The 13,317-nt window shown below is 36.4% G+C and overlaps 1 protein-coding gene across 4 annotated transcripts in view; it reads left to right on the forward strand.

Annotated features, from left to right (window-relative positions):
• The window catches only part of LOC120865674 (disintegrin and metalloproteinase domain-containing protein 32-like), a 188,520-nt gene that overhangs the window by 115,918 nt on the left and 59,285 nt on the right, over positions 1-13,317 (forward strand). The window contains exons 13-14 of one of the 4 annotated variants that reach the window (XM_040242989.1): positions 4,083-4,175; positions 5,729-5,927. The exons of the other annotated variants lie outside the window; for them this stretch is intronic. Of the exons in view, the coding sequence (XP_040098923.1) occupies positions 4,083-4,175; positions 5,729-5,927 (292 nt within the window). The remainder of the gene's footprint in view (positions 1-4,082; positions 4,176-5,728; positions 5,928-13,317) is intronic. 4 annotated transcript variants of the gene reach the window in all.

Consider the following 13,317-nt stretch of genomic DNA (forward strand, 5'->3'; position numbering starts at 1 on the left):
AATAAAATGTAAATGCTATGTAAATAATTGCCAGAATGCAGCAAATTTAGATTTTGCTTTTTGGAACTTTCTGGATTTTTTTCTGAATAATTTCAATCTAAGATTGGTTGAATCCATGGTGCATAACTCACACATATGGAGGACCAGCTATAATTTGAAATCAAAGAGTGTGATACTTCCAGCTTTGTTTTTCTTTCTCAAGATTGTTTTGGCTGTTGGGGATCTTTTGTGTTTCCACATACCTGTGGTTTTTATTACTATGGCTTTGTAGTTTAGTTAGAAATTCAGAAGCATGATACCTCCAGGTTTTTTTTTTTCCTCAGCATCATTTTGCCTATTTGGAGTCTTTTGAGCTTCCATGCAAAGTTTAGCATTGTTTTCTCTATTATTGTGAAGAATGCCTTTGGTATTTTTATGGGGATTATGTTGACTCTGTAGATGGTTGTGTGTCATATAGCCATTTGAATAATATTAATTTTTCCAATTCATGAACATAGGATATCTTTCCATTTCTTCTTGTCTTCATGTCTTTTTAAAAATTTTCTTCAGCAAAGTTTTGTGATTTTCATTAGGCAGATCTTTCACTTTCTTGGTTAAAATTATTCCTAAGTATTTTGTTGTTTTTAAATACATACTGTTGTGAATGGGATGGATTTTTAAAATTTCTGTTTTAGAAGCTTCATTATTAATGTAAAGGAATGTGATTGATTTCTGTATGCTGACTTTGTATCTTGCCGCTTAACTGAAATCGTTGAGTAACTAGTTTTTTGACGGTTCTTTGAGATTTTCTGCATATAGGATCATATTATCAGCAAATAACCACAGTTTTACTTCTCTTTTTATTTGGTTAACTTTCCTTTTTTTTTTTTTATCTTTCCCAATAACTCTAGCTAGGTCTTCAGGAAAACTGAAGGACTGAAAATACCCAGTTTCAAAACTTAATTAAAACTATAATAATGGCAATATAGTACACACAAAAAAATAGACAAAGAGTTTATTAGAACAAAATAGAGACCTCAGAAATAAAGTTCCAAAAACTGAATAGGCATATTGAGAGTGGGTATTATTGCCATGTTCTTGATCTTAGGGGAAATGCTTTCAATTTCTCTACATTAAGTGTAATCTTAGTTAGCTAAGAATTTTCAATTAAATATTAGTGTTGAATATTGTCAAATATTTCTGTTTCTATTGAGCTGATCATATGAATTTTCTGTTTTTTTTCTTCTATTAATATGATGCATTTCATTCATTGCTTTTGAGTACTAACCCAGCTATCGTGCAGTCTTGAGATTAGCCCCACTTGGGTTATTATATATATATATATATATATATAAACATTTTAATTTACCATTTTGTTCAGGATTATGGAACTTATTTTTAGAAGGGGATTGTGGTCTGTAGTTTTTTCTTTTTTTACAATCTTTTCTTCTGGTTTTTATATGAGGGTAATTATGGGATCATAAAAACAGTTGGAATGTGCTCCCTACTTCTACCGTTTGGAATAATTTGTTTAAGATTTGTTTTATTCCTGTTTATTTATTGTGAAAGAACACTCGACAGTAGATTTACCCTCTTAAATCTAACCCCCTAGAAGTTTTATAGTTTTGCAATTTAATTTTAGATTTATGATCCCTTTGAATTATTATTTGTGTGTGTGTGAAATGTGTAGAGTCAATATCTAGAGTTTTTTCATGTGAATGCCCAGTTGTTCCAACACCATTTATTGAAAACGCTTTTCTCCACTTATTTGTATTTGTTCCACTATCAAAGATTTTATTATCTCTATGCACATTAATTTCTGAGGTCTCCATTTTGTTCTAATAAACTCTTTATGTATTTTTTTGTACGTACTTCAGTTCAGTTTAGTCCCTCAGTTGTGTCTGACTCTCTGTGACCCCATGAACCACAGCACGCCAGGCCTCCCTGTCCATCACCAACTCTCGGAGTTTACCCAGACTCATGTCCTTTGAGTCGGTGATGCCATCCAGCCATCTCATCCTCTGTCGTCCCCTTCTCCTGCTGCCTTCAATCTTTCCCAGCATCATGGTCTTTTCAAATGAGTTAGCGCTTCATTTCAGGTGGCCAAAGTATTGGAGTTTCAGCTTCAGCATCAGTCCTTCCAGTGAATATTCAGGACTGATTTCCTTTGTATGTACTGCTGCTGCTTCTGCTGCTAAGTCGCTTCAGTCGTGTCTGACTCTGTGTGACCCCATAGGTGGCAGCCCACCAGGCTCCCCCGTCTCTGGGATTCTCCTGGCAAGAATACTGAAGTGGGTTGCCATTTCCTTCTCCAATGCATGAAAGTGAAAAGTGAGAGTGAAGTACAGTGCCATAATTTTTATAGTTTTTATTGAGTTTTGAAACTGGGTATTTTAAGTCCTGCCGTTTTCTTCCTTCTATTGCTCCTCCTCCTTCTTTCTCTTCCTCAACATTATGTTGGCCACTCTGTCTTTTGCCTTTCCATATAAACCTTAGAATCAGTTTGACAATGTCAAAAAACAATTGCTGGATTTTTATTGTAATTGCATTGAACATCAAGTTGTGAAGAACGGACATTTTAACAATTCATGAACATGAACATTCTCTTCATTTATTTATACTTTCTTTGATTCTCTTCATCAAATTTTATAGTTTTCATCATATAGATCCTATAAGATTTTTTTTCTAGATGTTGTTACCAAATTGAAGAAGTTTCCTCTATTCCTAGTTTGCTAACATTTTTATAAGTGATTTTAGATTTTGTCAAATGCTTTCTCTACAGCAATTGTGAGGGTCATTGATTTTTCTTCTTTAGGCTATCAATATTATTGATTGTATTAATGGATATTTGCATGATAAGCCATCCTTTCATGCTTGTGATGAATCCTACTTGTATTATGTAATTATTTTTGTACATTGTTGGATTCAATTTCCTAATTTTTTTTGTTGAGGATTTTTGCATCTATGTTTATTAGATCTATTTATTGATTGATCTAGATTTGTTTATGAGATCTATAGATTTATTGATACATCTTGAAATGTCTTTGGTATTGATATTAGGCTAACACTGGCCTCATAGAACTAGTTAGGAAGCATCACATATCAGTGCTGGGAGAGTAATATGTCTGTGATTCCAGGTGGTAAAGGCCGTAGAAGCTCCCTGTTTAGTGCTTTTCCTAAATTCTGTCCTCAGTGCTTTTGCTCTTGACTGATTTTAATTTGTATCCTTTCCATATACTAAACCATAACTGTGAGTATTAACAGCTTTCAGTGTGTTCTATGAGTTCTTCCAGTAAATTATAAAACCTGAGTGTGGTTTTGGGAATCCACTGAGCTTGTGATTGGTGAAAATGAAGACACTCTTGGGGACTGTTCTTTCTAACTTTGCAGTGGGTCTAAACTCTACTCACCCCTTTTAAATTTTTTTAAACTTTATTTATTTTTTGACTGTGTCCCAAAGAATGTGGGATCTTATTTCCATGGGGGATCTAACCCGCATGCCTTGTATTGGAAGCATGGAGTCTTAACCACTTCCTCCAGGGAAGTCCCATACCTACCTCTTAACCCGCCCTGATTTATTGAGGTATCATTAGCAAATAAAAATTGTATATGGTTTACGGTTTACAGATATACAATGTGATGTTTTCATATATATATACATTGTGAAATGGTTCCCATGATCAAACCAGTTGAAATGTCCATCATCTCACACAGTTATCATTAAAAACATTTCTATCTTCTTAGCAAATTTCACCTGTATAATGTATTATTGTTAACTATAGATGCCGACAATTTTATCAGTGAAAGTCTATACCCTTTGATCTGTATATCCCCTTTTCTCTCACCATTTAGGCACTGGAGGTGCCACTCTGATATAATATTTAGTTTCTAAAAAAAAGAAGTTGTTTTATATATTCTTCCCAGTTTTCTAGTTGATTAAGAGTAAGTTCCACCATAGTATTTAATTGCTTAAAGATGCAAAAATCTATGTGTCGACAGCATGCATATCCCCCCCAAGTTAAAAAAACTGTGTAACATAGCTCTTGCCAAAGTTTATATTATTTCTATGACATAGTTTTATTGTGTATTCCACTCATTTATAGCAATGTGGACCTGATAACTGTTGTAATCCTCGGACTTGTGTGCTGAAACCAGGTTCAGAATGCGATAAAGGATTATGCTGCAACAACTGTAAAGTATGATTTTAGTTTATTACCATCTTCTAAGTATAAAATGAAATGTGTCTTGGTTACTTTTGGATACAGACATTTAGCTGTAACTCAAAATACATGACTTTTCATGTAAAGACAAAAATAAGTTGAGTGGTGTGTCTAATTTTACAAACTATAGTTGGATGTTGAGCCCTCCTTATAATGCCATTATTCTCCCTAATGATGCTATTGGTTATAAGCCTTGATTGACAGCTATGATAGAATTCTTTGATGTAGAACATCTTCATTGAAAGGGACTATTTTCATTTATTTAATCCAATATTTATATCTTTATAAAAATGATCTTTTAGGTTGTGATGGGTATTTGTGAGTATGTAATTGAAAGATAAAGCAATTTCCCATAAATGCATAAATAATGAAACTCACTAGATATAACACTTTCCAAATGCTGCATGTCAGCACAAATTTAAACTATGGATTTGTTATACAAAGACCATTTGACTTAAAGGTTATATTTTAGCTTATATGATGAAGATGTTCATTCCTGTCCCCTGTTTTACTTTTCATATATATGTGTGACATATATGTGACAGATTCATCACATGAGAACCCCTCTATTGAATGACCTGCCACTGGTTCTGTGTTCTTCACTTTAGTTAACTGATATGGTACCCCCACCCCCACCTCTGGAATCTTACCATGGTTAATTCTTTCCTCTGTGATCTTTATAGTATAAACTAGAAGCCATCAATTAAGAAGTATGAGATAAATGCCCAATTAATGTTCTTTATATAAATTTTAAGAATGCTATACATGAAAATGTTAATGACCCATAGGATAAGTCAGGAGAAAGTTTACTATTGGGTTCCTTATTTCCCAAATAGTTTAGTAGTTGAACTGCCTTTTTAATCATTCGTTGCATTCTATTCTCAGTTATTTAGGTTTCACATTTTCATAGAATTACCGATATTCCATACTTTAAAACTATGGTTTGAATAAGTATATTTTATTTAGAAAGTACCTGCTGCTGCTAAGTCGCTTCAGTCGTGACCGACTCTGTGCGACCCCATAGACGGCAGCCTACCAGGCTCTGCCGTCCCTGGGATTCTCCAGGCAAGAACACTGGAGTGCGTTGCCATTTCCTTCTCCAATGCGTGAAAGTGAAAAGTGAAAGGGAAGTCGCTCAGTCGTGTCCGACTCTGCGACCCCATGGACGGCAGCCCACCAGGCTGCTCTGTCCATGGGATTTTCCAGGCTAAATTTCACAATTTTCCCTAAAGCAATAGTTATCCCAAACTAAAAGCTACTTTTCCTGCCTTCTAGCCAAAACTTGGGCTCTCATTATATCATATTTGTAATACACTTTTCCTTGTGCATATTCCTTACCTCCTGTTTTGGTTGATAACATTCAGTTTTTTCCAATATGATTATTATAATTTTTATAACAGGAAGATCCTGAGAGACACTAATGAATAAGTACTTCATCAAGCTATAAATGGAATTAGAGCAAGATTAAATATTGGTAAACACAATAATCATATATAATGCTTTACTTTTTATATTTTAATTTCTACTAGTTTATGGAAGCAGGTGCTACATGTAGGCCCATTGCACATCCTGAATGTGATATTCCTGAGGTTTGTAATGGAAGCTCAGGAAGGTGTCCGGCTGATATAACTATACTCAATGGACGGCAATGTGAAGGAGGAAAAGCTTTTTGTTATGATGGAGGCTGCCAAGATATTGATGCACGTTGTGAGAGTATATTTGGAAAAGGTATTGTTTTGTAACATCTATATACTTGGTCCTCAGTATTTTCATTAACTACCAAGGCAGTGGTCAATTAGATGTAGTTAAATTATTTATTCTGTTTAAAGTCTCTTTTTTAGAGAAGGAAATGGCAACCCACTCCAGTACTCTTGCCTGGAGAATCCCATGGACAGAGGGGCCTGGTGGGGCTGCGGTCTGTGGGGTTGCAAAGAGTCGGACACGACTAAGCAACTAACACACACACACAATCTCTTTTTAGTTTTTGAACTTCTTAAATATATGTTTAAGATGTATGACTTAATATTTTGATATAAGTCACAGTCATCTGCTTAACATATTGCATGTATATACCCAGTAATATGCTTGCTAGATCCTAAGGTGGTGCACTTAAATTTTTGAGAAGCCTGTCTACTGTTTTCCATAATGACTGTGCCAATTTCCACTCCCATCAACAGTATATAAAAGTTTCACTTTCTCCACATTCTTGCTAATACTTATTATCTTTTTCTCTTTGATAACACACTATCCTAAAAGGTGTGAGTTGTGGTTTTGAGTTGCATTTCCCTGATGATTAGTGATGTTGAGTCCCTTTTCATGTAAATGATGGTTGTTTGGCTTTTATTTGGAGAAATATCCATTTAGGTCCTTTGCTATATTTAATTATGAATAGCATATTTTAGAAATTAATCCCTTATCAGCTATATGGTTTGCTATTTTTTTCTCCCATTCTGTAGGTTTCACTTTTGCTTTGTTGCTTATTTTCTTTGCTGAGAAGTTTTTTATTTTGATGCAGTCCTACTTATCTATTGTTGCCTGTGCTTTTGTGTCATCCAAAAAAGTATTGCCCAGATTAGTATCCAAGAGCTTTCTCTCTGTCTTTTTTTCTAGTATATCTATAGTTTTAGGTAAGTTTAAGTCTCTTCAACCACGAACTTTATTGATGCACAACTGACATATAACATTCAGTAAGTTTAAGTTGTATAACTATTGATTTGGTACTTTTATATATTTCAGAATGATTACCACCATAGTGTTAGCTAAACTTCCATTATATCACATAATTACCATTTCTTTTTCATGGTGAGGACATTTAAGATCTACTTTCTTAGCAACTTTCAGGTATATAATTTGATATTACTAAGTATAAACATCATGCTATGTGTTAGATTCCAAGAAGTTTTTTCATGTTATAACTGGAAATTTGTAACCTTTGAACACCTCCCCATTTTCCCTACCTTGCAGCCTGTGGTAACTATTGCTCTACTCTTTGTTTCTCTGAATTCAATTAGATTCCACATATAAGTGTTATCATAGAGTATTGTCTTTCTCTGACTTATTTCACTTAGCATAATGCCCTCGGAGTCCATGTTGCTGCAAATGGCAGGATTTCCTTCTTTCTCAGGACTGAATATTTATATCTCATGTTTTCTTTGCTGATTCACACTATCAGGAAGGGGGAAATTTCCCATCCTCATTGCCTTCTCCGGTTCTTTTGCCTGGTCAAATAATTAAAATGACATAAGACAGATTAACTGGAGAAATAAAATTTTAGTTCATACATATGAGAATCCCACATACATGAGAGAATCAGAGATCATAGAAGAGGTTCAGAGACAGAAAGATAAAATGAGTTGTATGTGCTGGCCTGCACTAAGGAATGAGATGGGGTCCTGGGGCTTTTAAGGACAGGAGGGTCATTCACAGGATGATAAGAAGAGCAGATGTTTGGTAATTATATATTTGCCCCGTCATCCAAATCAGGCCAATGAGATAGAATTTATCTTTGATAATAAATCTTTTTCTGGGGGGAAAAAGTCCCTAATTTAAATTCTTCTAGGTAGTTAAGGGAAGGGTAGTATATATATATATACTTTTTGATAGTAGCCTTTAGCTCAAAATAATCCACACGCCAAAGTGGTACATTTTTTAATTGTTTCTTTTTCTGTGCAAAAACTTTTCAGCTTGATGAAGTCCCACTTTTTATTTTTGCCTTTGTTGCTAATGCTTTTGGTGTCATATTGAAAAAGTCATTACCAAGACCCATGTTAAATAGGTTTCCCCTTGTGAAGGAGATCAAACCAGTCCATTCTGAAGAAGATCAGCCCTGGGATTTCTTTGGAAGGAATGATGCTAAAGCTGAAACTCCAGTACTTTGGCCACCTCATGCGAAGAGTTGACTCATTGGAAAAGACTCTGATGCTGGGAGGGATTAGGGGCAGGAGGTGAAGGGGTCGACAAAGGATGAGATGGCTGGATAGCGTCACTGACTCAATGGACGTGAGTCTGAGTGAAGTCCGGGAGTTGGTGATGGACAGGGAGGCCTGGCGTGCTGTGATTCATGGGGTCGCAAAGAGTCGGACACGACTGAGCGACTGAACTGAACTGTGTTTTCTTCTAGGTGTTTTAAGGTTTCTGTTTTTGCATTTAAGTCTTTATGAATTCTTTTTTTTTTTTTTTGAGCTGTGTGAGGTTGGGGATCAATTGCATTCTTTTGCATGTGGCTGTCCAGCTTTCTCAAAACTTGTTGAAGAGATTCTCCTTTCCTCATTGAGTATTCTTGACTCCCTTGTCAAATATTAGTTTAGTATATTGTCGGGGTTTGTTTCTGGGCTCTCAATCTTATTCTACTGTTTTTTTGTCTATTCTTACACCAGTACTATAGTGTTTTAATTTCTATAGCTTTTTTATATAATTGTAATAAAGGAAAGTGTACCTCTAGCTTTGTTCTTTCTCAAGATTGCTTTGGCTATTCAGAATCTCTTGTGGTTCCATACAAATTTTCGAATTGTTTTTTATATTTCTATGAAAAATACCTTTGGAATTTTGTTAGGGATTACATTGAATCTGTAGATGGCATTGGGTGATATGGAGTTCTTTTTTTCTTTAAATATTTATTTGACTCTCTCAGGTCTTAGCTGTGGCACACAGGATCATTGTTACAATACAGAGACTCTCTAGTTGTGGCCCACAAAGTCCTTGCAATGTGCAGACTTAGTTGCTCTGTGACATGTGAGATCTTAGCTTCCTGACCAGGGATCAAACCCATGTACCCTACATTGCAAGACAGATTCTTAACCACTAGTCCATCAGGGAAGTCCCTACATGGATATTTTAATGATGTAAATTCTTTTGACCCGTGATAATAGAATATCTTTCTTTTTGTGTCTTCTTAGAGTTCCTTCATGAAGATCTTGTAATGTTCAGGCTATACATCTCTTACTTGGTTAAATTTATTCCAAAATATCAAATTGATTTTGATGCTATTGCAATGAAATAAAAAAATTTTTTTTTCAGCTGTTGTTAGTGTACATAAATTCAATTGATTTCTGTATGCTGACTTTCTTTTTATTTTTAAATGCTTGATCGTAGCTTTGGATGAAGTCCAAGGTGCTTCTACTTTATTTTATTTATTTTTTCCCATCCCCATTAACTTCTCTGGTTCTTTTGCCTGGTCAAATAATTGAAATGACAGAAGACAGATTAACTGGAGAAATAAGATTTTAGCTCATACATATAAGAACCCCACATACATGATTTTAAATAGGAGCTCAGCAGGATTTCTTTCACCATTAGCTTTGTTAGTAGTAATGCTTCCTAAGACTCACTTGACTTCACACTAGAGGATGTCTGGCTTTAGATAAGTGACCACACCATTGTAGTTATCTGGGTCATTAGGATGTTTTTGTATAATTATTCTGTGTACCCTTGCCACATCTTCTTAATCTCTTTTGCTTCTTTTAGGTCCTTACTGTTTCTGTCCTTTATTGTGCCCACCCTTGCATGAAATATTCCTTTGATATCTCCAGTTTTCTTGAAGAGATTTCTAGTTTATACCATTCTATTGTTTCCCTCCACTTCTCTGTGTTTTTCGCTTAAGAAGGCCTTCTTATCTCTCCTTGCTCTTCTCTGGAACTCTGAATTCAATTGGGTGTATTTTCCCCTTTCTCCCTTGCTTTTCACTTCTCTTCTTTTCTCATCTGTTTGTAAAGCCCCATCAGACAACCTCTTTGCCTTCTTGCATTTCTTTTTCTTTGGGATGGTTTGTTATAAATCTCTGCCCACATTTCTTAGGAACTCTACCAGATATAATCCCTTGAATCTATTAATCACTTACACTGTATTAGGAATGTGATTAGGGTCATACCTGAATGGCCTAGTGGTTTTCCTTACTTTCTTCAATTTAAGCCTGAATTTTGCAATAAGGAGCTATTGGTCTGAGCCACAATCAACCCAGGTCTTGTTTTTGCTGATTGTGTAGAGCTTCTGCATCTTCATCTGAAAAGAATAAAATAAATTTGATTATGTTATTGACCATCTGGTGATGTTCATGCATAGAGTCCTCTCTTGGGTTGTTGGAAAAGGATATTTTTTATGACCAGCATGTTTTTTTTGAATAAAACTCTGTTAGCCTTTGTCCTGATTCATTTTGTATTCCAAGACAAACTTGCCTGTTATTCCGAGTATCTCTTGAATTCCTACTTTTGCATTCAAATCTCCTATGATGAAAACTACATCTTTTTTGTTTTAGTTCTAGAAGGTGTTGTATGTCTTCAAAGAACTGGTCAACTTGAACTTCTTATGCACAGTCGCTGGGGCATAGACTTGGTTTACTGTGACGTTAAGTGGTTTGCCTTGGAAACAAATTGAGGTCATTTTGTCATTTTTGAGGTTTCACCCAAGTACTGCATTTCAGACTTTCATTGACTGTGAGGGCTGCTCCATTTCTTCTAAAGGATTCTTGACAATAGTAGTAGATATAATGGTCATCCTAATTAAATTTGCCTATTCCTATCTATTTTGGTTCACTGATTCCTAAGATGTTGATGTTCAATCTTGCAGTCTCCTGCTTGACCACGTTCAATTTACCTCGATTCATGGACCTAACATTCCAGGTTCCTATGCAATATTGAGGAATGCTGGACTGGAAGAAACACAAGCTGGAATCAAGATTACCAGGAGAAATATCAATAACCTCAGATATGCAGATGACACCACCCTTATGGCAGAAAGTGAAGAGGAACTAAAAAGCCTCATGATGAAAGTGAAAAAGGAGAGTGAAAAAGTTGGCTTAAAGCTCAACATTCAGAAAATGAAGATCATGGCATCCGGTCCCATCACTTCATGGGAAATAGATGGGGAAACAGTGGAAACAGTGTCAGACTTTATTTTGGGAGGCTCCAAAATCACTGCAGATGGTGATTGCAGCCATGAAATTAAAAGACGCTTACTCCTTGGAAGAAAAGTTATGACCAACCTAGATAGTATATTGAAAACGAGAGACATTACTTTGCCGACTAAGGTCCATCTAGTCAAGGCTATGGTTTTTCCTGTGGTCATGTATGGATGTGAGAGTTGGACTGTGAAGAAGGCTGAGCGCCGAAGAATTGATGCTTTTGAACTGTGGTATTGGAGAAGACTCTTGAGAGTCCCTTAGACTGCAAGGAGAGCCAACCAGTCCATTCTGAAGGAGATCAGCCCTGGGATTTCTTTGGAAGGAATGATGCTAAAGCTGAAGCTCCAGTACTTTGGCCACCTCATGCTAAGAGTTGACTCATTGGAAAAGACTCTGATGCTGGGAGGGATTGGGGGCAGGAGGAGAAGGGGACGACAGAGGATGAGATGGCTGGATGGCATCACAGACTCGATGGACGTGAGTCTGAGTGAACTCCAGGAGTTGATGATGGACAGGGAGGCTTGGCGTGCTGCAATTCATGGGGTCGCAAAGAGTCAGACACGACTGAGCAACTGAACTGAACTGAACTGATGCAGTATTGTTCTTTACAGGATCAGATTTTATTTTCACCACCAGATATATCCACAGCTAAGTATTGTTTCTGCTTTGGCCCAGCCACTTTATTCTATCTGGAGCGATCAATAACTGTCCTCTACTCTACCCTAATAGCTCTACCCTTCTTCTGACCTGGGGGCTCATCTTCCGGTGTCATATCTTTTTGCCTTTTCATACTATTCATGAAGAATACTGGAATGGGTTGCCATTACCTCCACCGGTGGACCATATTTTGTCAGAACTCTTCACTGTAACCTGCCGATCTTGGGTGGCTCTACACAGCATGGTTCATAGCTTCACTGAAGGTGAAGCAAGCCCCTTTGCCACAACAAGGCTGTGACCTATGAAGGGGATTGTGCCTCTTAGCATTTGATAATAAGGTAGAGGGAATCTAAATACACCATTTGGACTATGGAAGGGCAAATTCTCTTACTTAGTAGACTTGGTCACTATACTGGACTTAAGGAAATATTTAACATGCGATTTCACATTTTCAACATATTGCCCTTTTGGTGTTTCCATATTACTGTGCAAAACCCAGACTGAGCTGAGAGGAAGTCCCTAACATGAGAGAGGGTATTCAAGGGAGAAATTAATAATAGGGCACATTGGCACCTTTAGAAGGAATATTTTACTAATATTTGGATTAGTAAAGATAGGGTTGGATGAAGAATATTCCTAACCTGGTAGTCTTAGATTCACAACTGAACTGATTAAACACTGTCAATACTCAGAATAATGTTACCTACTCTCACAGTATGTGCACAATCACCTTTGATGGGCTAATGTTTAAAAATTGTAGAAGGAGATAGAATTAGGAGAAGGCAAAAAATTGAGTGACTAAATAATATCATATTAATTTTAATAATAATCCACTAAGGTAGATATTATTACCTACTTTTATATTTTATAGATGGTCAGTTAGACTTAGCATGGTTCATTCTGGAGAAAGTAACTTCGCTATGTGGAACTCTTAAGATTTTCCCCATCATTACTGTGGTATTTTCTTGGAGATTCCTCCCTCTGAGTTGGGTGAGAACCAGTGACTCTATGGTGGACTATCGTCCCTATGATTAGTTTATACAGAAAATATGAAGGGATTTTAAAGACCTAATTAAGGTCCATAATTAGTCAACTTTGAATCAATCCAAAGGAGATCATTCTAAGTGGAGCCTCACCTAATAATATGAGCCCTTAAAAGATGAGAAATGTCAGAAGATTCTCTGGCTGGCTTGGGAGAAATCAGTTCAGTTCAGTTGCTAAGTCGTGTGTAACTCTCTGCAATCCCATGGACTGCAGCACCCCAGGCTTCCCTGTGCATCATCAACTCCCAGAGCTTACTCAAACTCATGTCCATCAAGTCAGTGATACCATCCAACCATCTCATCCTCTGTCGTCCCCTTCTCCTCCCGCCTTCAATCTTTCTCAGCATCAGGGTCTTTTCCAAACAATCAGTTCTTTGTATCAGGTGGCCAAAGTATTGGAATTTCAGCTTCAGTATCAGTCATTCCAATAAATATTCAGGACTGATTTCCTTTAGGATGGACTGGTTGGATCTTCTAGCAGTCCAAGGTACTCAAGAGTCTTCTCCAACACCACAGTTCAAAA

The sequence above is a fragment of the Oryx dammah genome, unplaced genomic scaffold (assembly GCF_014754425.2).
Source record: "Oryx dammah isolate SB20612 unplaced genomic scaffold, SCBI_Odam_1.1 HiC_scaffold_7, whole genome shotgun sequence".
NCBI classification, from domain to species: domain Eukaryota; kingdom Metazoa; phylum Chordata; class Mammalia; order Artiodactyla; family Bovidae; genus Oryx; species Oryx dammah.